Below are 25060 nucleotides of genomic sequence, written 5' to 3'. Positions count from 1 at the left end.
GGGTGCTGGGGGGGTAATGGGTGCTGGGGGGGGGGTGATGGGTGCTGGGGGGGGCAGGGGGTGCCAGGGTGGGGAAGGGGGACGTGGGGAGGGTGCTGGGGGGGGTAGTGGGTGCTGGGGGGGGGGCAGGGGGACATGGGGTGGGTGCTGGGGGGGGGGGGTGATGGGTGCTGGGGGGGGGCGGGGGGGGCAGGGGGACATGGGGAGGGTGCTGGGGGGGGAGTGATGGGTGCTGGGGGGGGCAGGGGGACACGGGGAGGGTGCTGGGGGGGGGCGATGGGTGCTGGGGGGGGCGGGGGGGGCAGGGGGACTTGGGGTGGGTGCTGGGGGGGGGGGCGATGGGACGTGGGGGGTGCCGGGGGGGGGCAGGGGGACATGTGGGGGGGGGAGTTGGGGGGGGGGCACCGAGGGGGTGCCAGGGGGTTTCTGGGGTGGGTAAAGAGCCCTGGGGGGGTGCCGGGGGGGTGGAGGTTGGGGGGGGGGGGGGTGTCTCTGCCCCCCCCCGCCGACCCCCAGCTCCGCCCCCCCCCCCCCCCCCCTCAGGGCAGCGCTGCCAGACCCCCCCGAGCCCCTGCCAGCCCCCCCCCTGCCGCCACGGCGGGCGCTGCCACCCCCAGCCCGGCTCCCCCCGCGGCTACGTCTGCCGCTGCCCCCCGGTGAGTCGGGGCCCCTCTGCCCCCCGGTGCCCCCCCCGTGTCCACCAGTGCCCCCCAGTGCCCCCCAGTGCCCACCCAGGGGCACCCAGTGCCCTGGGGGGGGGGCACAGGGCCGGGGGGGAGATGCCCGGGGAATGGGAGGGGGGCACAGGGTGGGTTGGGGGGGGCTGGGGGGGGTCACAAGGTGGGGTTGGGGGTCCTGGGGGGGGGTTTGGGTGCCCTGGGGGGGGGTCACAAGGTGGAGTTGGGGGGCTGGGGGGGGGTTAGGTGCCCTGGGGGGGGTCACAGGGTGGGGTTGGGGGGGCTGGGGGGGGGGTTGGGTGCCCTGGGGGGGCACAGGGTGGGTCGAGGGGCTGGGGGGGGCTTTGGTGCCCTGTGGGGGATGTCACAAGGTGGGCTGGGGGGGGGGGCTTTGTTGCCCTGGGGGGGGGTCACAAGGTGGAGTTGGGGGGCTGGGGGGGGCTTTGGTGCCCTGGGGGGGGGTCACAGGGTGGGTTGGGGGGGGGGTTGGGTGCCCTGGGGGGGGCACAGGGTGGGTCGGGGGGCTGGGGGGGGGCTTTGGTGCCCTGGGAGGGGGTCACAAGGTGGGGTTGGGGGGGCTGGGGGGGGTTGGGTGCCCTGGGGGGGGGTCACAAGGTGGGGTTGGGGGGGTTTGGGTGCCCTGGGGGGGGCACAGGGTGGGTCGGGGGGGGGCGCTGGGGGTTTGGGTGCCCTGGGGGGGGTCACAAGGTGGAGTTGAGGGGGCTGGGGGGGGGGTTCGGTGCCCTGGGGGGGGCACAGGGTGGGTTGGGGGGGGTTGGGGGGGGGGTTGGGTGCCCTGGGGGGGTCACAGGGTGGGTTGGGGGGGGTTTGGGTGCCCTGGGGGGGGCACAGGGTGCGTTGGGGGGGCTGGGGGGGGGTTTGGGTGCCCTGGGGGGGGTCACAGGGTGGGTTGGGGGGGGTTTGGGTGCCCTGGGGGGGGGTCACAAGGCGGGTTGGGGTGCTCCCCGCCCCCCCCCACTGACCCCCCCCCTCCCCACCTTGTGTCCCCCCCCCCCCCTCCCCAGGGTTTCTCCGGCCCCCGCTGCGAGAGCCGCCCCCCCGCGGCCTCCAACGCCACCTGCCCCCCAGGCGCCGGGGGGGGGCCCTTTTGCCAAGGGGGCGGCCGGGCCCCCCCGGGCGGGAAAACGGGGGGTGTCGGGAAACCTGCGACCCCAAGGGGGGGGACGGGACGTGCGACCGGGAGTGCAACACCCCCGCGTGCGGGTGGGACGGGGGGGACTGCGCCCTGCGGGTGGGGGACCCTTGGGGACACTGCCGCGTCCCCGAGTGCCCCCCCCTCTTCACCAACGGCCGCTGCGACCCCCGCTGCGACACCCCCCCCTGCCTCTACGACAACTTCGAGTGCCACCCCCCGCCCCGCGCCTGCAAGTCAGTGGCCCCAGCGGCCCCGCGGCCACCCCCTGTCCCCGCGGGCCACCCCCTGTCCCCGCGGGCCACCTCCCGTCCCCACGGGCCACCCTCTGTCCCCACGACCACCCATGTCCCCATGGGCCACCCCCTGTCCCCATGGGTCACCTCCTGTCCCTGTGGGCCACCCCATGTCCCCAGGGTCACCCCATGGCCCCACGGGCCACCTCCTGTCCCCACGGGCCACCCATGTCCCCACAGGCCACCCCATGTCCCTGTGGGCCACCCATGTCCCCGTGGGTCACCCCCTGTCCCCACGGGCCACCCCCCATCCTCATGGGTCACCCCGTGTCCCCACGGGCCACCTCCTGTCCCCATGGGCCACCCCCTGTCCCCAGGGTCACCCCATGTCCCCACGGGTCACCCCCTGTCCCCACGGGTCACCTCCTGTCCCCAGGGTCACCCCATGTCCCCACAGGCCACCCCATGTCCCTGTGGGCCACCCATGTCCTCGTGGGTCACCCCCTGTCCCCACGGGTCACCCCCTGTCCCCATGGGTCACCTCCTGTCCCTGTGGGCCACCCCATGTCCCCAGGGTCACCCCATGGCCCCACGGGCCACCTCCTGTCCCCACGGGCCACCCATGTCCCCACAGGCCACCCCATGTCCCTGTGGGCCACCCATGTCCTCGTGGGTCACCCCCTGTCCCCACGGGCCACCCCCCATCCTCATGGGTCACCCCGTGTCCCCACGGGCCACCTCCTGTCCCCATGGGCCACCCCCTGTCCCCAGGGTCACCCCCTGTCCCCATATCCCCATATCCCCCCATGTCCCCTTATCCCCCCATGTCCCCCATGTCCCCCCCATGCCCCCATGTCCCCATATCCCCCCATGTCCCCATCTCCCACCCAAGCCCCCCACGACCGCCATGTCCCCATATCCCCCCATGTCCCCATATCCCCCCATGTCCCCATGTCCCCCCATCCTTCCCCCTCCCCCCATGCCCCCCATGTCCCCAGCTCCCACCCAAGCCCCCCACGACCGCCACGTCCCCACATCCCCCCGCGTCCCCCTATCCTTCCGCCTCCCCCCGTGCCCCCCCCCCCCCCCCAACGCCGTGCCCCACGCCGTGCCCCCCCTTCCCTCCGGCAGCCCCCTCTACGAGCAGTACTGCGCCGACCACTTTGGGGACGGGCGCTGCGACCAGGGCTGCGCCAGCGAGGAGTGCGGCTGGGACGGGCTGGATTGCGCCCAGCAGGTCCCCGAGGCCCTGGCCCAGGGGGTCTTGGTGGTCACCGTCCTCCTGCCCCCCGAGGAACTGCGCCGGGCCAGCGCCGCCTTCCTGCAACGCCTCAGCGCCATCCTGCGCACCTCCCTGCGCTTCCGCCTCCATCCCGACGGCCGCTACATGATCCAGCCCTACTACAGGCCCCGGAGGTTGCGGAGGAGGGAGGTGGCCCCCGAGGTCATCGGGTGAGCGGGGGGACGGGGATGGTGGGATGGGACGGGGATATCGGGAGGGGGTGGGATGGGGGACGTGGGGTGGGGACGGTGGGATGGGATGGGGTGGGATGGGGTGGGATGGGGATGGTGGGATGGGATGGGATGGGATGGGATGGGATGGGGATGGTGGGATGGGATGGGATGGGATGGGGGACATGGGATGGGAATGGTGGGATGGGATGGGATGAGATGGGGGACATGGGATGGGGATGGTGGGATGGGATGGGATGGGATGGGATGGGATGGGGATGGTGGGATGGGATGGGATGGGATGGGAGATGTGGGATGGGAATGGTGGGATGGGATGGGATGGGATGGGGATGGTGGGATGGGACGGGATGGGGGACATGGGGTGGGGATGGTGGGATGGGATGGGAGATGTGGGATGGGAATGGTGGGATGGGATGAGATGGGGGACATGGGATGGGGATGGTGGGATGGGATGGGGGACATGGGATGGGAATGGTGGGATGGGATGGAATGGGATGGGGATGGTGGGATGGGATGGGATGGGGGACGTGGGATGGGATGGGACGGGGATGATGGGATGGGGGACATGGGATGGGGATGGGATGGGATGGGGGATGTGGGATGGGGATGGCGGGATGGGATGGGATGGGGGACGTGGGATGGGGATGGTGGGATGGGATGGGATGGGATGGGATGGGATGGGATGGGATGGGATGGGATGGGATGGGGGGGATGGGATGGGGGACATGGGATGGGATGGGGATGGTGGGGATGGGGACCATGGAAGACGTGGGTTGGGAATGGTGGTGCTGAGGGACACGGGATGGGGATGGTGGGATGGGATGGGATGGATGGGATGGGATGGGATGGGATGGGATGGGATGGAGGGGATGGGCTGGGAATGGCGGTGCTGGGGGACATGGGGCGAGAGACATGGGGGACAGGGGATGGGTCATGGGGTCACGGGGCCCACGGGTCATGGGGCCGTGGGAAGGTGAGTGCCACGGCTTGCGGGGCTAGGGGTGCTGGGTGCCGTGAGCCACGAGGCCGTGGCTGCCGGGTGCCGTGGGCCACGGAGCCACAGACGCCAGGGGTGTCTCGGGTCCTGAGGCCGTGGGTGCCACGGGTCATGGGGATGTGGGTGCTGGGTGTCTTGGGTCATGGAGACATGGGTCAAGGGGCCATGGGGACATGAGGGCCGTGGGTCAAGGGGCCATGGGGCCCATGGGTGCCATGGGTCACGGGGACATGGGTGCCATTGGCTGTGGGGCCATAGGTGCTGGATACGGTGACCCCATGGGGGCTGGTTGTCTTCAGTCATGGGGCCATGGGTCATGGGGCCATGGGTGCCATGGGTCACGGGCACGTGGGTGCCATGGGTCATGGGGTCATGGGGACGTGGGTGCCATGGGTAATGGGGATGTGGGGCCATGGGTGCCATGGGTCATGGGGCCATGGGTGGTGGGTGCCATGGGTTGCAGGGCCATGGGTGGTGGATGTCTTGGGTCATGGGGCCATGGGTGCCATGGGTCATGGGGTCATGGGGACGTGGGTGCCATGGGTTGCAGGACCATGGGTGGTGGATGTCTTGGGTCATGGGGCTGTGGGTCATGGGGTCATGGGGACATGAGTGCCATGGGTCATGGGGACTTGGGTGCCATGGGTCATGGGGTCATGGGGCCGTGGATGCCATGGGTGCCATGGGTCATGGGGCCATGGGTGGTGGATGTCTTGGGTCATGGGGACATGGGTGCCATGGGTCATGGGGCCATGGGTGCCATGGGTCATGGGGTCATGGGGACGTGGGTGCCATGGGTTGCAGGACCATGGGTGGTGGATGTCTTGGGTCATGGGGCTGTGGGTCATGGGGTCATGGGGACATGAGTGCCATGGGTCATGGGGTCATGGGGCCGTGGATGCCATGGGTGCCATGGGTCATGGGGCCATGGGTGGTGGATGTCTTGGGTCATGGGGCCGTGGGTCATGGGGTCATGGGGACATGGGTGCCATGGGTCATGGGGACGTGGGGCCATGGGTGCCATGGGTCATGGGGCCATGGGTGGTGGGTGCCATGGGTGCCATGGGGCCATGGGTGGTGGAAGTCTTGAGTCATGGGGCCATGGGTCATGGGGTCACGGGGACATGGGGACGTGGGTGCCATGGGTCATGGGGCCATGGGTGGTGGGTGCCATGGGTGCCATGGGGCCATGGGTGGTGGAAGTCTTGAGTCATGGGGCCATGGGTCATGGGGTCATGGGGACGTGGGTGCCATGGGTCATGGGGACGTGGGGACATGGGTGCCATGGGTCGTGGGGCCATGGGTGCCATGGGGCCATGGGTGGTGGAAGTCTTGGGTCATGGGGCCATGGGTCATGGGGTCATGGGGCCATGGGTGCCATGGGTGCCATGGGTCATGGGGCCATGGGTGGTGGATGTCTTGGGTCATGGGGCCGTGGGTCATGGGGTCATGGGGCCATGGGTGCCATGGGTCATGGGGTCATGGGGACGTGGGTGGTGGGTGCCATGGGTCCATGGGGCCATGGGTGGTGGAAATCTTGGGCCATGGGTCGAGGAGCCAGGGGGCCATGGGTGCCGTGGGTTGTGGACCCACGGGCGCTGGATTCCACGAGCCCGTGGCTGCCAGCCGTCTCGCCTCACGGCACCGCGAGCCCCCTCCCCCGCCCCACCCCCCAACCCCGCGTCCCCCTGACCGTCCCCCGGCAGCTCGGTGGCGACCTTGGAGATGGACAACCGCTTGTGCGCCCGGGGACCCGCCAAGTGCTTCCCCGACACCCGCAGCGCCGCCGACTACCTGGGGGCGCTCTCGGCCCTGGAGCGCCTCCACCTGCCCTACCCCGTCACGGCCGTGCGCGGTGAGGGACCCCCCCGGCACCCGGGAACCCGCCCCCGCCACCCCCGACCCACGGCCTCCACGGGCCCCAGCCCATCCCACCAGCCCCACGGCCCCCAGCCCATCCCACCATCCCCAGCCCATGGCCCCCATCCCATCCCATCCCATCCCATCCCATCCCATCCCCACCATCCCCATCCCATCCCATCCCATCCCACCATCCCCATCCCGCGTCCCCCAGCATCACCATTCCCAACCCACATCTTCCATGGTCCCCAGCCCATCCCACCATCCCCACGGCCCCCATCCCATCCCCACCATCCCCATCCCATCCCATCCCCACCAACCCCATCCCATCCCATCCCATCCCACCATCCCCATCCCGTGGCCCCCAGCATCACCATTCCCAACCCACGTCCTCCATCCCACCCATCCCATCCCACCAGCCCCATCCCTTCCCACCCATCTCCACCATCCCATCCCATCCCACCCCACCATCCCCATCCCACGTCCCCAAGCATCACCGTGCCCAACCCATGTCCTCCATGGTCCCCATCACCACCATCCCCATCCCATCCCATCCCATCCCACCATCCCCATCCCGCGTCCCCCAGCACCACCATTCCCAGCCCATGTCCTCCCTGGTCCCCATCACCACCATCCCCATCCCATCCCCATCCCATCCCATCCCATCCCATCCCACCATCCCCATCCTGCGTCCCTCAGCATCACCATTCCCAACCCACGTCTTCCATGGTCCCCAGCCCATCCCACCATCCCCACGGCCCCCAGCCCATCCCCACCATCCCCATCCCATCCCATCCCATCCCATCCCATTCCCACCATCCCACCATCCCCATCCCATGCCCCCCAGCACCACCATTCCCATCCCATGTCCTCCATGGTCCCCATCCCATCCCATGCCCACCATCATCCCCATCCCGTGTCCCCCAGCACCACCATTCCCAACCCACGTCCTCCATCCCACCCATCCCATCCCACCAGCCCCATCCCTTCCCACTCATCCCCACCATCCCCATCCCATCCCACCCCACCATCCCCATCCCACGTCCCCCAGCACCATCATTCCCAGCCCATGTCCTCCATGGTCCCCATCACCACCATCCCCATCCCACTGTCCCCCATCCCCATCCCTTCCCACCCATCCCCACCATCCCCGTCCCATGTCCCCCGGCATCACCATCTCCATCCCATGGCCTCCTGACCCATCCCATCCCACCATTCCCAACCCGTGTCCTCCATGGTCCCCATCCCGTCCCACCGTCCCCATCCCATGTCCCCCATCCCCACCCCACGTCCCCCTGACACGTCCCACCCATCCCCACCATCCCCATCCCGTGTCCCCCCCGGCATCACCATCTCCAATCCCATGGTCTCCTGACCCATCCCACCCCATCCCACCTGCACCTTCCCCAGCCCATGGCCCCCATGGCCCCCACCCCATCCCACCCCATCCCACCATCCCCGTCCCGTGTCCCCCATCCCCACCCCACGTCCCCCTGACACGTGGCGTGTCCCCAGCTGAGGGAGGGGAGGGGTGACGTGTCCCTGGGCTGTGGGGCGTCCCGGTGGTGACGGTGTCGGCCATGCGTGGGGTGTCCCCAGCATGTGGGTGCCTCCATGGTGACATCCCCCCGATGGTGTCCCCAACCTGTGGGTGCCTCCCACGGTGGCATCACCACAATGGTGTCCCCAACTTGTGGGTGCCCCATGGTGGCATCACCATGATGGTGTCCCCAACTTGTGGGTGCCCCATGGTGGCATCACCATCACGGTGTCCTCATCACGTGGATCTCCCTTGGTGGCATCACCATGATGGTGTCCCCAACTTGTGGGTGCCCCATGGTGGAAGCACCATCATGGTGTCCCCAACTTGTGGGTGTCCCATGGTGGCATCACCACGATGGTGTCCTCATCGTGTGGATCTCCCTTGGTGGCATCACCATGATGGTGTCCCCAACTGGTGCCTGCCCCATGGTGGCATCACCACGATGGTGTCCTCATCGTGTGGATCTCCCTTGGTGGCATCACCACGATGGTGTCCCCAACTTGTGGGTGCCCCATGGTGGCGTCACCACGATGGTGTCCCCATCATGTGGATCTCCCTTGGTGGCATCACCACGATGGTGTCCCCAACTGGTGCCTGCCCCATGGTGGCATCACCACGATGGTGTCCTCATGGTGTGGATCTCCCTTGGTGGCATCACCACAATGGTGTCCCCAACTTGTGGCACCTCCCTGAGGTTGTGTGTGTGTGTGTGTGTGTGTGTCCCCAACCCCTGCCCCACACCCCCCGCAGGTGACAAGCTGCCCGAGGAGCCGGCCGCCGTGGGGCTGCTGCCGCTGGTGGGGGTGGGGGGCGTCATCCTGCTGGCCATCGCGGTGCTGGGGGTGCTGGTGGCCCGGCGGCGGCGGGAGCAGAGCACCCTCTGGTTGCCCGAGGGCTTCAGCCTGGCCAAGGAGGGGCAGAGGGGCCGGAGGGAGCCCGTGGGGCAGGACGCCCTGGGCATGAAGTGAGGGGCTGGGGGGGGCACCGGGGCGGGGGGGCTGGGGGGGGTGGGGGGGCACTGGGAGGCACTGGGAGGCACTGGGAGGCATTGGGGGGGGCTGGGGGGAGTGGGGGGACACTGGGAGGCACTGGGAGGCACTGGGGGGGGCTGGGGGCACTGGGGGGACACTGGGAGGCACTGGGAGGCATTGGGGGGGGGCTGGGGGGAGTGGGGGGACACTGGGAGGCACTGGGAGGCACTGGGAGGCACTGGGGGGGGCTGGGGGCACTGTGGGGACACTGGGGGGCACTGGGAGGCACTGGGAGGCATTGGGGGGGGGCTGGGGGGAGTGGGGGGACACTGGGGGGCACTGGGAGGCACTGGGGGGGGCTGGGGGGCACTGGGGGGACACTGGGAGGCACTGGGGGGGGCTGGGGGGAGTGGGGGGACACTGGGGGGCACTGGGAGGCACTGGGAGGGGGGGCTGGGGGGAGTGGGGGGACACTGGGAGGCACTGGGAGGCACTGGGAGGCACTGGGGGGGGCTGGGGGCACTGTGGGGACACTGGGGGGCACTGGGAGGCACTGGGGGGGGCTGGGGGGCACTGGGGGGACACTGGGAGGCACTGGGGGGGGCTGGGGGGAGTGGGGGGACACTGGGGGGCACTGGGAGGCATTGGGGGGGGGCTGGGGGGAGTGGGGGGACACTGGGAGGCACTGGGAGGCACTGGGAGGCACTGGGGGGGGCTGGGGGCACTGTGGGGACACTGGGGGGCACTGGGGGGCACTGGGAGGCACTGGGGGGGGCTGGGGGGCACTGGGGGGACACTGGGAGGCACTGGGGGGGGCTGGGGGCACTGGGGGGACACTGGGAGGCACTGGGAGGGGGGACTGGGGGGAGTGGGGGGACACTGGGGGGCACTGGGAGGCACTGGGAGGCATTGGGGGGGGCTGGGGGGAGTGGGGGGACACTGGGAGGCACTGGGAGGCACTGGGAGGGGGGGCTGGGGGGAGTGGGGGGACACTGGGAGGCACTGGGAGGGGGGGCTGGGGGGAGTGGGGGGACACTGGGGGGCACTGGGAGGCACTGGGAGGCACTGGGGGGGGCTGGGGGGAGTGGGGGGACACTGGGGGGCACTGGGGGGCACTGGGAGGCACTGGGAGGCACTGGGGGGGGTTGGGGGCACTGGGGGGACACTGGGAGGCACTGGGAGGGGGGGCTGGGGGGAGTGGGGGGACACTGGGGGGCACTGGGAGGCACTGGGAGGCACTGGGGGGGGCTGGGGGGAGTGGGGGGACACTGGGGGGCACTGGGGGGCACTGGGAGGCACTGGGAGGCACTGGGGGGGGGCTGGAGGGAGTGGGGGGACACTGGGGGGCACTGGGAGGCACTGGGAGGCACTGGGGGGGGGCTGGGGGCACTGGGGGGACACTGGGAGGCACTGGGGGGGGTGCTGGGGGGAGTGGGGGGGCACTGGGAGGCACTGGGAGGCACTGGGAGGCACTGGGGGGGTGCTGGGGGGAGGGGGGGGACACTGGGGGGCACTGGGAGGCACTGGGGGGGCTGGGGGGAGTTGGGGGACACTGGGGGGCACTGGGAGGCACTGGGAGGCACTGGGGGGGGGCTGGGGGGAGTGGGGGGACACTGGGGGGCACTGGGAGGCACTGGGAGGCACTGGGGGGGGGCTGGGGGCACTGTGGGGACACTGGGAGGCACTGGGAGGCACTGGGAGGCATTGGGGGAGGTGCTGGGGGGAGGGGGGGGACACTGGGGGGCACTGGGAGGCACTGGGAGGCACTGGGGGGGGCTGGGGGCACTGGGGGGACACTGGGAGGCACTGGGGGGGGGCTGGGGGGAGTGGGGGGACACTGGGAGGCACTGGGAGGCACTGGGAGGCATTGGGGGGGGCTGGGGGGAGTGGGGGGACACTGGGGGGCACTGGGAGGCACTGGGAGGCACTGGGGGGGGTGCTGGGGGCACTGGGGGGACACTGGGAGGCACTGGGAGGCACTGGGAGGCACTGGGGGGGTGCTGGGGGGAGGGGGGGGACACTGGGGGGCACTGGGAGGCACTGGGAGGCACTGGGGGGGGTGCTGGGGGGAGGGGGGGGACACTGGGAGGCACTGGGAGGCACTGGGAGGCACTGGGGGGGGCTGGGGGGAGTGGGGGGACAGTGGGGGGCACTGGGAGGCACTGGGAGGCATTGGGGGGGGCTGGGGGGAGTGGGGGGACACTGGGGGGCACTGGGAGGCACTGGGAGGCACTGGGGGGGGTGCTGGGGGGAGGGGGGGGACACTGGGGGGCACTGGGAGGCACTGGGAGGCACTGGGGGGGGTGCTGGGGGGAGTGGGGGGACACTGGGGGGCACTGGGAGGCACTGGGAGGCACTGGGGAGGGTGCTGGGGGCACTGGGGGGACACTGGGGGGCACTGGGAGGCACTGGGAGGCATTGGGGGGGGCTGGGGGGAGTGGGGGGACACTGGGGGGCACTGGGAGGCACTGGGAGGCACTGGGGGGGGTGCTGGGGGGAGGGGGGGGACACTGGGGGGCACTGGGAGGCACTGGGAGGCACTGGGGGGGGTGCTGGGGGGAGTGGGGGGACACTGGGGGGCACTGGGAGGCACTGGGAGGCACTGGGGGGGGTGCTGGGGGCACTGGGGGGACACTGGGAGGCACTGGGAGGCACTGGGAGGCATTGGGGGGGGCTGGGGGGAGTGGGGGGACACTGGGGGGCACTGGGAGGCACTGGGAGGCACTGGGGGGGGTGCTGGGGGCACTGTGGGGACACTGGGAGGCACTGGGAGGCACTGGGGGGGGTGCTGGGGGGAGGGGGGGACACTGGGAGGCACTGGGAGGCGCTGGGGGGGGGGGGACTGGGGGGAGCAGGGGAAAATGGGGCTCGGGGGGGTCCCAGCGCAACTGGGGGGGCATCGGGGGGGGGGGCTGGGGGGGCTGGGGGGTCACTGGGGCTGGGGGGGGTCCCAGTACAACTTGGGGGGGGCGTGTGGGGGGATGTGGGGGGGTGTCAATGGGTTTCACACACACACACAAAACCACCCCCCCCCCCCGAAGCCCCCCCCCCAGCCCCAGCTCATTGCAGGGGGGGGGTCCCAGCGACATCCCCCACCCCACCCCCCCCCCGGGCTTTGGGGGTGACACCCCCCACCCCCCAAATATTGAGGGGGGGGGCACCCAGCTGAGGGCCGTGCCCCCCCCCTCTCCCCCCCTCCCCCCCCCCCCCAGGCCCATGGGGAAGGGGGAGACCCTCATGGGGGCCCCCCCCGAGGAGTGGCCGGACGGCGACTGCCCCGAGGCCAAGAGGCTGAAGGTACTTGGGGGGCACTTGGGGGGCACTTGGGGGGCGGGGGGGGGCGGGGTGGCCACGTATCCCCACGGGCAGGGGGTGGGGGGTGGGGGCTGGGTCTTGGCACGCCCCCCCCCCCCCCCCCCCCCCGCCGTGGGCCACCGCGTGGGCCACCGTCATGGGTGCGGGGGGGGGCTCCAGCACCCCCATGGCCAGGGACCACCGTGGGTGGGGGTCTGGGACCCTCATGGGTGGGGGTCCCAAGCACCCTGATGGCCAGTGACCACCATGGGTGGGGGTCCAGTGCCACCATGGGTGGGGGTCTGGGACCCCAATGGCCAGTGACCACCATGGGTGGGGGTCTCCAGCCCCATCATGGGTGGGGGTCCAGCACCCTCATGGGTGGGGGGGTCTCATCACCCCATACCCAGGGACCACCATGGGTGGGGGTCTGGGACCCCGATGGCCAGTGACCACCATGGGTGGGGGTCTCCAGCCCCATCATGGGTGGGGGTCCAGCACCCTCATGGGTGGGGGGGTCTCATCACCCCATACCCAGGGACCCTCATGGGTGGGGGTCTGGGACCCTCATGGGTGGGGGGTCTGGGACCCCAATGGCCAGGGACCACCATGGGTGGCCCCATCATGGGTGGGGGTCTGGGACCACCATGGGTGGGGGTCCAGCACCCTCCTGGGTGGGGGAGGGTCTCATCACCCCATACCCAGGGACCACCATGGGTGGGGATCCGGGACCCCGATGGCCAGGGACCACCATGGGTGGGGGTCCCACCTCCCCGACGGCCGGGGGTGGGGGGTCCCAGCACCCACCGTGGCCGGTTGCCCGGGGGCAGGTGGGGGAGGCGCAGCCCCAGGACCCCGTGGACAGTCGCCAGTGGACCCAGAGCCACCTGGTCGCCGCCGACATCCGCGTGCCCCCGGCCACCGCCCTGACCCCCCCCCAGGGCGACTTCGACTCCGACTGCCTGGACGTCAACGTGCGGGGGCCAGGTGGGGGGGGGATGGGGGGTGGGGGGCGGTGGGGGGGGGGAACGGGACACCCAGGGGCTGGGTAGGATGGACGTGGGGCGTGGGGGGCCACCATGGGGCCAGCCTGGGTGGATGTGGGGCGTGGGGGGCCACCATGGGACCATGCAGAATGGATGTGGGGCGTGGGGGGGACACCATGGGGCTGGGTAGGATGGATGTGGGGCGTGGGGGGGCCACCATGGGGGCAGCAGGGAGGGATGTGGGGCGTGGGGGGCCACCATGGGGCCAGCCTGGGTGGATGTGGGGCACGGGAGGCTACCATGGGACCATGCAGAATGGATGTGGGGCGTGGGGGGGACACCATGGGGCCGGGTAGGATGGATGTGGGGCGTGGGGGGGCCACCATGGGGGCAGCAGGGAGGGATGTGGGGCATGGGGGGCCACCATGGGCCCAGCCTGGTTGGATGTGGGGCACGGGAGGCTACCATGGGACCATGCAGAATGGATGTGGGGCGTGGGGGGCCACCATGGGGCTGGGTAGGATGGATGTGGGGCGTGGGGGGGCCACCATGGGGGCAGCAGGGAGGGATGTGGGGCATGGGGGGCCACCATGGGGCCAGCCTGGTTGGATGTGGGGCACGGGAGGCTACCATGGGACCATGCAGAATGGATGTGGGGCGTGGGGGGGCCACCATGGGGCCAGCCTGGGTGGACATGGGGCATGGGGGGGCCACCATGGGGCCGGGTAGGATGGACACAGGGCGTGGGGGGGCCATCCATGGGGCCGGGTAGGATGGACGTGGGGCGTGGAGGGCCACCATGGGGCCAGATAGGATGGACGTGGGGCATGGGGGGGCCACCATGGGGCCAGCCTGGATGGATATGGGGAATGGAGGGCCACCATGGGGCCAGCCTGGTAGAGCTGATGTGGGGTCTGGAGGCCACCAAGGACCTGGTAGAGCTGATGTGGGGTCTGGAGGCCACCAAGGACCTGGTAGAGCTGATGTGGGGTGTGGAGGCCACCAAGGATGTGGTAGAGCTGATGTGGGGTCTGGAGGCCACCAAGGACCTGGTAAAGGGGATGTGGGGTTCAGAGGCCACCAAGGACGTGGTAGAGCTGATGTGGGGTGTGGAGGCCACCAAGGACCTGGTAGAGCTGATGTGGGGTCTGGAGGCCACCAAGGACCTGGTAGAGGTGATGTGGGGTCTGGAGGTCGCCAAGGACCTGGTAGAGCTGATGTGGGGTCTGGAGGCCACCAAGGACGTGGTAGAGCTGATGTGGGGTGTGGAGGCCACCAAGGGCATGGTAGAGCTGATGTGGGGTCTGGAGGTCGCCAAGGACCTGGTAGAGCTGATGTGGGGTGTGGAGGCCACCAAGGGCATGGTAGAGCTGATGTGGGGTCTGGAGGCCACCAAGGGCATGGTGAGGGTCCTGAAGGCCCCACCCCAAGTGGGTGACAATGCCCAGGAGAGCCCTGGGCACCCTCTGACACCCCCCCCCCCTTCCTCCGCGCACCCACAGACGGCTTCACCCCCTTGATGTTGGCCTCCTTCTGCGGGGCCAGCCCGGAAGCCCAGGTGGCCGAGGAAGAGGAGGGCGAGGAAGCTTCGGCCGGCATCATCGGTGACCTCATCTGCCAGGGTGCCAACCTGGGCGCCCAGACGGACCGGACGGGCGAGACCGCCCTGCACCTGGCCGCCCGCTACGCCCGCGCCGACGCCGCCAAACGCCTGCTGGACGCCGGCGCCGACCCCAACGCCCAGGACAAGGCGGGACGCACCCCGCTGCACGCCGCCGTCACCGCCGACGCCCAGGGCGTCTTCCAGGTGAGGGCACCCGGCCACCGGGCACCCCGGCTGGTCAGGGGGCACCCAACGTGGGCGTGGGACACCCAACGTGGTCGTGGGGTAGAGGGCGCTGGCGTGGGGCACCCATCGTCTGGTCGTGGGGCACCCAACGTGGTCATGGAGGACCCAACATGGTCATGGGGCTCCCATCCGGTCATGGGGCACCCAACATGGTCATGGGGTACAGGGTGCTGCCGTGGGGCACCCATCATCTGGTCATGGAGCACCCAACATGGCCATGGGGCACCCAACATGGTCATGGAGGACCCAACATGGTCATGGGGCTCCCATCCGGTCATGGGGCACCCAACATGGTCATGGGGTAGAGGGTGCTGCCGTGGGGCACCCATCATCTGGTCATGGAGCACCCAACATGGCCATGGGGCACCCAACATGGTCATGGAGGACCCAACATGGTCATGGGGCACCCAACATGGTCTTGGGACACCCAACATGGTCATGGGGTAGAGGGTGCTGTGGGGCACCCATCACCTGGTCATGGGGCACCTGGTTTGGCCATGGAGCACCCAACATGGCCATGGGGCACCCGACATGGCCATGGGGCACCCAACGTGGTCATGGGGCACCCGGTGTGGCCATGGGGCACCCAACATGGTCATGGAGGACCCAACATGGCCATGGGGTAGAGGGTGCTGCTGTGGGGCACCCAACATGGTCTTGGGACACCCAACATGGTCATGGGGTAGAGGGTGCTGCCGTGGGGCACCCCTCATCTGGTCATGGGGCACCCGGTTTGGCCATGGGGCACCCAACATGGTCATGGAGGACCCAACATGGTCATGGGGTACAGGGTGCTGCCATGGGGCACCCATCATCTGGTCATGGGGCACCCGGTTTGGCCATGGGGCACCCAACATGGCCATGGGGCACCCATCTGGTCATGGGGCACCCAACATGGTCATGGGGTAGAGGGTGCTGTGGGGCACCCATCATCTGGTCATGGAGCACCCAACATGGCCATGGGGTAGAGGGTGCTGTGGGGCACCCATCATCTGGTCATGGGGCACCCAACGTGGCCATGGAGCACCCAACATGGTCATGGAGGACCCAAAATGGCCATGGGGTACAGGGCGCTGCCATGGGGCACCCAACATGGTCTTGGGACGCCCAACATGGCCATGGGGTAGAGGGTGCTGTGGGGCACCCATCATCTGGTCATGGGGCACCCGGTTTGGCCATGGGGCACCCAACATGGCCATGGGGCACCCATCTGGTCATGGGACACCCAACATGGTCATGGGGTAGAGGGTGCTGTGGGGCACCCATCATCTGGTCATGGAGCACCCAACATGGCCATGGGGTAGAGGGTGCTGTGGGGCACCCATCATCTGGTCATGGGGCACCCAGTGTGGCCATGGGGCACCCAACATGGTCATGGAGGACCCAAAATGGCCATGGGGTACAGGGCGCTGCCATGGGGCACCCAACATGGTCTTGGGACGCCCAACATGGCCATGGGGTAGAGGGTGCTGTGGGGCACCCATCATCTGGTCATGGGGCACCCGGTTTGGCCATGGGGCACCCAACATGGCCATGGGGCACCCATCTGGTCATGGGACACCCAACATGGTCATGGGGTAGAGGGTGCTGTGGGGCACCCATCATCTGGTCATGGAGCACCCAACATGGCCATGGGGTAGAGGGTGCTGTGGGGCACCCATCATCTGGTCATGGGGCACCCAGTGTGGCCATGGGGCACCCAACATGGTCATGGAGGACCCAACATGGCCATGGGGTAGAGGGTGCTGTGGGGCACCCATCATCTGGTCATGGGGCACCCAGTGTGGCCATGGAGCACCCAACGTGGTCATGGAGGACCCAAAATGGCCATGGGGTACAGGGCGCTGCCATGGGGCACCCAATATGGTCATGGGACGCCCAACATGGCCATGGGGCACCCAACATGGCCATGGGGCACCCATCTGTTCATGGGGCACCCAACGTGGTCATGGAGGACCCAAAATGGCCATGGGGTAGAGGGTGCTGCCGTGGGGCACCCATCATCTGGTCATGGAGCACCCGGTTTGGCCATGGGGCACCCAACATGGCCATGGGGCACCCATCTGTTCATGGGGCACCCAACGTGGCCATGGAGCACCCAACATGGTCATGGAGAACCCAACATGGCCATGGGGTAGAGGGTGCTGTGGGGCACCCATCATCTGGTCATGAGGCACCCGGTGCGGCCATGGAGCACCCAACATGGATGTCCAACGGGACATCCTCTGCGGCCGTGGGGTGGTGACCCCCATGTGTATGTCCCGTCCCCCCCGTCCCCACCCCCGGCCCTGCCCTAGATCCTGATCCGGAACCGCTCCACGGACCTGGATGCCCGGACGGGGGACGGTTCCACCGCGCTCATGCTGGCGGCGCGGCTGGCGGTGGAGGGGCTGGTGGAGGAGCTCGTCGCCTGCCACGCCGACGTCAACGCCGTGGACGAGAGCGGTGGGGCCCGGGGGGAGGGGGAGGGACCCAGAGGTTGGGGGGCGGAGGGGGGGGGTGGGGGATATGGGGTGTGGGGTGTGGGGAGGGAGCCGTCAGGGGGGTGGAGGACACGTGGGGGGAGCTCATTGCAACGTCAATGCCAACGTCAATGCCAACGTCTGCGCCGTCGATGGGACTTGGGGGGCTGGGTGCGTCCAGGGGGGGCCCAAAGTTGGGGGGTTGGGTGGGGGGGTCGGGGGAGTTGTGGGGGGTGTGGGGCGGGAGCCGTCAGGGGGGTGGAGGGCATGTGGGGGGAGCCCATTGCAACGTCAACGCCAACGTCAACGCCGTCGATGGGACTTGGGGGGCCGGGGGGGGCCCAAAGTTGGGGGGTTGGGTGGGGGGGTCGGGGGAGTTGTGGGGGGTGTGGGGGGTGTGGGGAGGGAGCCGTCTTGGGGGGTGGAGGGCACGTGGGGGGAGCTCATCGCAATTTCAATGCCAACGTCAACGCCAACGTCTACGCCGTCGATGGGACTTGGGGGGCCGGGGGGGTCCGGGGGGGGGCCCAAAGTGGGGGGGTTGGGTGGGGGGGATGTGGGGTGATGGTTGGGGGGGGATATGGGGTGTGGGGGGGGTGGGGAGGGAGCTGTCGGGGGCAGGGGGAGGGGATGGGGGGGGAGCTCATTGCAACGTCAACGCCAACGTCAACGCCGTCGATGGGACTTGGGGGGCCGGGTGCGTCCGGGGGGGGCCCAAAGTGGGGGGGTTGGGTGTGGGGGTTGGGGGGGTTGTGGGGGGTGTGGGGCGGGAGCCGTCGGGGGGGTGGAGGACACATGGGGGGAGCTCATTGCAACGTCAACGCCAACGTCAACGCCAACGTCTACGCTGTCGATGGGACTTGGGGGGCTGGGTGCGTCCGGGGGGGGCCCAAAGTGGGGGGGTTGGGTGGGGGGGATGTGGGGTGATGGTTGGGGGGGATATGGGGTGGGGGGGGTGTGGGGAGGGAGCCATTGGGGGGGTGGAGGACACATGGGGGGAGCTCATTGCAACGTCAACGCCGACATCAATGCCAACGTCTACGCCGTCGATGGGACTTGGGGAGCCGGGGGGGGCCCAAAGTTGGGGGTTTGGGTGGGGGGGTCGGGGGAGTTGTGGGGGGTGTGGGGCGGGAGCCGTCAGGGGGGTGGAGGACACGTGGGGGGAGCTCATTGCAACGTCAACGCCAACGTCAACGCCAACGTCTGCGCCGTCGATGGGACTTGGGGGCCGGGGGGGGCCAAAGTGGGGGGGTTGGGTGGGGGGGTCCGTGGGGGGTGTGGGGAGGGAGCCGTTGGGGGGGTGGAGGACACGTGGGGGGAGCTCATTGCAACGTCAACGCCGACATCAATGCCGTTGATGGGACTTGGGGGGCCGGGTGCGTCCGGGGGGGGCCCAAAGTTGGGGGGTTGGGTGGGGGCGGTGTGGGGTGATGGTTGGGGGGGGATATGGGGTGGGGGGGGTGTGGGGAGGGAGCCATTGGGGGGGTGGAGGACACATGGGGGGAGCTCATTGCAATGTCAACGCCAACGTCAACGCCAACGTCTACGCCGTCGATGGGACTTGGGGAGCCGGGGGGGGCCCAAAGTGGGGGTGTTGGGTGGGGGCGGTGGGGGGTGATGGTTGGGGGGGGATATGGGGTGTGGGGGTGTGGGGCGGGAGCCGTCAGGGGGGTGGAGGGTGTGTGGGGGGAGCCCATTGCAACGTCAACGCCAACGTCAACGCCGTCGATGGGACTTGGGGGGCCGTGGGGGGCCAAAGTTGGGGGGTTGGGTGGGGGGGTCGGGGGAGTTGTGGGGGGTGTGGGGAGGGAGCCGTCTTGGGGGGTGGAGGGCACGTGGGGGGAGCTCATTGCAACGTCAATGCCAACGTCAACGCCAACGTCAACGCCAACGTCTACGCCGTCGATGGGACTTGGGGGGCTGGGTGCGTCCGGGGGGGGCCCAAAGTGGGGGGGTTGGGGGGGGTGGGGGGTGATGGTTGGGGGGGGATATGGGGTGTGGGGGTGTGGGGAGGGAGCCGTCAGGGGGGTGGAGGGCATGTGGGGGGAGCCCATTGCAACGTCAACGCCAACGTCAACGCCATCGATGGGACTTGGGGGGCCGGGGGGGGCCCAAAGTTGGGGGGTTGGGTGGGGGGGATGTGGGGTGATGGTTGGGGGGGGATATGGGGGGTGGGGGGGGTGGGGAGGGAGCCATCGGGGGCAGGGGGAGGGGATGGGGGGGGAGCTCATTGCAACGTCAACGCCAACGTCAACGCCGTCGATGGGACTTGGGGGGCCGGGGGGGTCCGGGGGGGGCCCAAAGTGGGGGGGTTGGGTGGGGGGGTCGGGGGAGTTGTGGGGGGTGTGGGGGGGGTGGGGAGGGAGCCCTCTTGGGGGGTGGAGGGCACGTGGGGGGAGCTCATTGCAACGTCAACGCCAACGTCAACGCCAATGTCTGCGCCGTCGATGGGACTTGGGGGGCTGGGTGCGTCCGGGGGGGGGCCCAAAGTGGGGGGGTTGGGTGGGGGGGATGTGGGGTGATGGTTGGGGGGGATATGGGGTGTGGGGGGGGTGGGGAGGGAGCCGTCGGGGGGGTAGAGGACACGTGGGGGGAGCTCATTGCAACGTCAACGCCAACGTCAATGCCAACGTCTACGCCGTCGATGGGACTTGGGGGGCCGGGGGGGGCCCAAAGTTGGGGGGTTGGGTGGGGGGGATGTGGGGTGATGGTTGGGGGGGGATATGGGGGGTGGGGGGGGTGGGGAGGGAGCCATCGGGGGCAGGGGGAGGGGATGGGGGGGGAGCTCATTGCAACGTCAACGCCAACGTCAACGCCGTCGATGGGACTTGGGGGGCCGGGGGGGTCCGGGGGGGGCCCAAAGTGGGGGGGTTGGGTGGGGGGGTTGGGGGGGTTGGGGGGGGTGTGGGGCGGGAGCCGTTGGGGGGGTGGAGGGCACGTGGGGGGAGCTCATTGCAACGTCAACGCCGACGTCAACGCCGTCAATGGGACTTGGGGGGCTGGGTGCGTCCGGGGGGGGGCCCAAAGTTGGGGGGTTGGGTGGGGGGGTCCGTGGGGGGTCCGTGGGGGGCCTGTGGGTCCATGGGTCCGTGGGGGGGTCCGTGGGTCTGTGACAGGGTCTGTGGGTCCATAGGGGGGTCCATGGGTCTGTGTGTCCGGGGGGGGGGGGCGGTTCTGTGGGTCCGTGGGGGGCGTCCGTGGGTCTGTGGGGGCTCCGTGGCTCCATGTGGAATCTGTGGGTCCATGGGGGGGGTTCCGTGGATCTGTGGGTCCGTGGGGGGGTCTGTGAGGGGGTCTGGGGGTCTGTGGGTCGATCTGTGGGTCCGTGGGGGATGTGTGGGTCGATGGGGGGACCCTGAATCTGTGGGTCCGTGGGGGAGGTGTGGGTCTGTGGGGGGGTCTGTGGGTCCGTGGGGGACGTGTGGGTCGATGTGGGGGGGCCGTGGATCTGTGGGTCGATGGGGGGGGGCTGTGGGGGATCTGTGGGTCCACGGTGGGGTCTGTGGGGCCGTGGGGGGGTCTGTGGGTCCATCTGTAGGTCCGTGGGGGATGTGTGGGTCTGTGGGGGGGGCCGTGGGGGGGTCTGTGGGTCCATGGGGAATCTGTGGGTCCATGAGAGGGGTCCATGGATCTGTGGGTCTGTGGGGGGGGCCGTGGGGCCGTGGGGGATCTGTGGGGCCGTGGGGGTCTGTGGGTCCGCAGGGGGGTCTGTGGGGCCGGGGGGGGCCGTGGGGCAGTGGGGGGGGTCTGTGGGGGTCTGTGGGTCCGTGAGGGGCCGTGGGGCCATGGGGGGGTCTGTGGGTCCATGGGGGGGTCCGTGGGGGTCTGTGGGGCCGGGGGGGCCATGGGGCAGTGGGGGGTCTGTGGGTCCATGGGGGGGTCCGTGGGGGTCTGTGGGGCCGGGGGGGGCCGGGGGGCAGTGGGGGGTCTGTGGGTCCATGGGGGGGTCTGTGGGGGTCTGTGGGGCCGGGGGGGCCGTGGGGCAGTGGGGGGTCTGTGGGTCCATGGGGGGGGCCGGGGGGGTCTGTGGGGCCGGGGGGGCCGTGGGGCAGTGGGGGGTCTGTGGGTCCATGGGGGGGTCCGTGGGGGGTCTGTGGGTCCATGGGGGGGTCTGTGGGGGTCTGTGGGGCCGGGGGGGCCGTGGGGCAGTGGGGGGTCTGTGGGTCCATGGGGGGGTCTGTGGGGCCGGGGGGGCCGTGGGGCGGTGGGCGGTGACCCCCTGCCCCCCAGGGAAGTCGGCCCTGCACTGGGCGGCCGCCGTCAACAACGTGGAGGCCACGAGGGCCCTGCTGCGGGGGGGGGCCAACAAGGACCTGCAGGACGGCAAGGTGCGACCCCCAACCGCGACCCCCAACCGCGACCCCCAACCGCGACCCCTAACTGCGATCCCCACCGCGACCCCCAACCATGACCCCCAACTGTGACCCCCAACCATGACCCCCAACCGCCACCCCCAACTGTGACCCCCACTGCGACCCCCAACCGCCACCCCCAACTGTGACCCCCAACTGTGACCCACAATTGACCCCCCATCACACCCCACTGCCCCCAGATGCCGCCCCATTGCCCCCATTGCCCCCATTGTCCCCATTGACCCCACTGCCCCCATTGACCCCATTGTCCCCATTGCCCCCATTGTCCCCATTGTCCCCATTGTCCCCACTGTCCCCATTGTCCCCATTGCCCCCATTGCCCCCATTGTCCCCATTGACCCCATTGTCCCCATTGACCCCATTGCCCCCATTGTCCCCATTGTCCCCATTGCCCCCATTGTCCCCATTGCCCCCATTGTCCCCATTGTCCCCATTGTCCCCACTGTCCCCATTGTCCCCATTGCCCCCATTGCCCCCATTGCCCCCATTGCCCCCATTGTCCCCATTGACCCCATTGTCCCCATTGACCCCATTGACCCCATTGTCCCCATTGTCCCCATTGCCCCCATTGCCCCCATTGTCCCCATTGTCCCCATTGCCCCCATTGTCCCCATTGTCCCCATTGCCCCCATTGTCCCCATTGACCCCATTGTCCCCATTGACCCCATTGCCCCCATTGTCCCCATTGTCCCCATTGCCCCCATTGCCCCCATTGCCCCCATTGTCCCCATTGACCCCATTGTCCCCATTGACCCCATTGACCCCATTGTCCCCATTGTCCCCATTGCCCCCATTGCCCCCATTGTCCCCATTGTCCCCATTGCCCCCATTGCCCCCATTGTCCCCATTGCCCCCATTGCCCCCATTGTCCCCATTGACCCCATTGTCCCCATTGACCCCATTGACCCCATTGACCCCATTGCCCCCATTGCCCCCATTGTCCCCATTGCCCCCATTGTCCCCATTGTCCCCACTGCCCCCATTGCCCCCATTGTCCCCATTGTCCCCATTGTCCCCATTGCCCCCATTGTCCCCATTGCCCCCATTGCCCCCATTGTCCCCACTGCCCCCATTGTCCCCATTGCCCCCATTGCCCCCATTGTCCCCATTGTCCCCATTGCCCCCATTGTCCCCACTGCCCCCATTGTCCCCATTGCCCCCATTGACCCCATTGTCCCCATTGACCCCATTGCCCCCATTGTCCCCATTGCCCCCATTGTCCCCACTGCCCCCATTGACCCCATTGACCCCATTGTCCCCATTGTCCCCATTGCCCCCATTGTCCCCACTGCCCCCACTGCCCCCACTGCCCCCACTGCCCCCATTGTCCCCATTGCCCCCATTGCCCCCATTGTCCCCATTGACCCCATTGTCCCCATTGTCCCCACTGCCCCCATTGTCCCCATTGCCCCCACTGCCCCCATTGTCCCCATTGCCCCCATTGCCCCCATTGTCCCCATTGCCCCCATTGTCCCCATTGTCCCCATTGTCCCCACTGCCCCCACTGCCCCCATTGTCCCCACTGCCCCCACTGCCCCCATTGTCCCCACTGCACCATTGTCCCCATTGTCCCCATTGCCCCCATTGTCCCCATTGTCCCCATTGTCCCCACTGCCCCCATTGTCCCCACTGCCCCCATTGCCCCCATTGTCCCCATTGTCCCCATTGTCCCCACTGCCCCCATTGTCCCCACTGCCCCCATTGCCCCCATTGTCCCCATTGCCCCCATTGTCCCCATTGTCCCCACTGCCCCCATTGTCCCCATTGTCCCCATTGCCCCCATTGTCCCCACTGCCCCCATTGTCCCCATTGCCCCCATTGTCCCCCTTGCCCCCATTGTCCCCATTGTCCCCATTGCCCCCATTGTCCCCTTGCCCCCATTGTCCCCATTGTCCCCATTGCCCCCATTGTCCCCACTGCCCCCAATTGTCCCCATTGCCCCCATTGTCCCCCTTGCCCCCATTGTCCCCATTGTCCCCACTGCCCCCATTGTCCCCATTGCCCCCACTGCCCCCATTGTCCCCCTTGCCCCCATTGTCCCCCTTACCCCCACTGCCCCCATTGCCCCCATCACACCCCATTGCCCCCATTGTCCCCATTGTCCCCATTGTCCCCGTTGCCCCCGTTGCCCCCACTGCCCCCATTGCCCCCATTGCCCCTGTTGCCCTGTTGCCCCTGTTGCCTGCATTGCCCCCATTACCCCCCTTACTCCCCTTACCCCCCTTGCCCCATTGCCCCCACTGCCCCCGTCGCCCCCATTGCCCCCTTACCCCCATTGCCCCCGTCGCCCCCTTACCCCCGTCGCCCCCTCCCCGCCGCGGCCCCTCCCGCCGTCACGCGCCGCCCGCAGGAGGAGACGCCGCTGTTCCTGGCGGCGCGCGAGGGGAGCCTGGAGGCCGCGCGGCTGCTGCTCGCGCACGGCGCCAACCGCGAGCTCTCGGACCACCTGGAGCGGCCGCCGCGCGCCGTGGCCCGGCAGCGGCTGCACCGCGACCTCGTGCGGCTGCTGGAGGAACCGCCGCCGGCGCCGGGGGGGGGGGGCGCCCCCTTCCCCCCCCCTTCCCCCCCCCCTTCCCCCCCCCCCCGGCCCCCCCCGGCCTTTCCTCCCCCGCTCCCCCCCCCCGCCAAGAAGAGCCGCCGCTCGGGGGGCAAAGCGGGGGGGAGGGGGAAGAAGGGCGGGGGGGGGGGAAGCCGCGGCCCCCCCCGCACCCCCCCCACGGCGAGTCCCCCCCCCCCCCCGCGTCCCCCCCCCGCGCCTTCTTCCCCCGTCCCCCCCCCCCCGGCCCGGAGCCGCCTTTCGCTTTCGCCGCGGGGCCGGGGGGGGCCGTGGCTTTCCCCCTCCTCCCTCCCCCCCCCTCCGCCCCCCCCGGCCTGGCCGTGGGCTGGGGGCTTTCCAGTGGGGGGGGGGCGTCGCTTCCCCCCCCCAACCCGCCACCCCCGCCTGGGGGGGCTGCACCCCATCGCGGCCCCCCCCGCCCTGCTGCTGCCGCCGCCGCCCCCCACCCCCCTCCCCGCCGCCGAACCCCCCCCGCCCCCGGCCCCCCCCGAAGAGGGGGGGCCCCCCCGCTCCGCCGTCCCCCCCCCCCCCCCGCTATTTCAAAGGCGGCGGGGGGGGGGAGGAAGGGGGTTACTTGGGGGTCCCCAGCGAACACCCCTTCCTGACCCCCTCCCCCGAGTCCCCCGATG

At 70.1% G+C, this 25060-nt stretch overlaps 1 protein-coding gene across 1 annotated transcript; it reads left to right on the top strand.

The window, feature by feature from the left end:
• Positions 1–543: 543 nt before the first annotated feature.
• On the top strand, positions 544–24522 carry LOC141737187 (neurogenic locus notch homolog protein 3-like; the record flags this gene model as incomplete). Its single annotated transcript, XM_074571829.1, has 11 exons — positions 544–656; positions 1703–2066; positions 3198–3518; positions 6243–6391; positions 8690–8903; positions 12123–12207; positions 13035–13191; positions 14693–14997; positions 17337–17484; positions 21732–21829; positions 24225–24522. Coding segments are annotated over 11 exons (2252 nt in total), but the record flags the coding sequence as incomplete, so codon positions are not given.
• Between the last annotated feature and the right edge of the window lie 538 nt (positions 24523–25060).

Source organism: Larus michahellis, unplaced genomic scaffold, assembly GCF_964199755.1.
Source record: "Larus michahellis unplaced genomic scaffold, bLarMic1.1 SCAFFOLD_518, whole genome shotgun sequence".
NCBI lineage: Eukaryota > Metazoa > Chordata > Aves > Charadriiformes > Laridae > Larus > Larus michahellis.
This window is presented reverse-complemented; position numbering and strand designations above follow the sequence as displayed.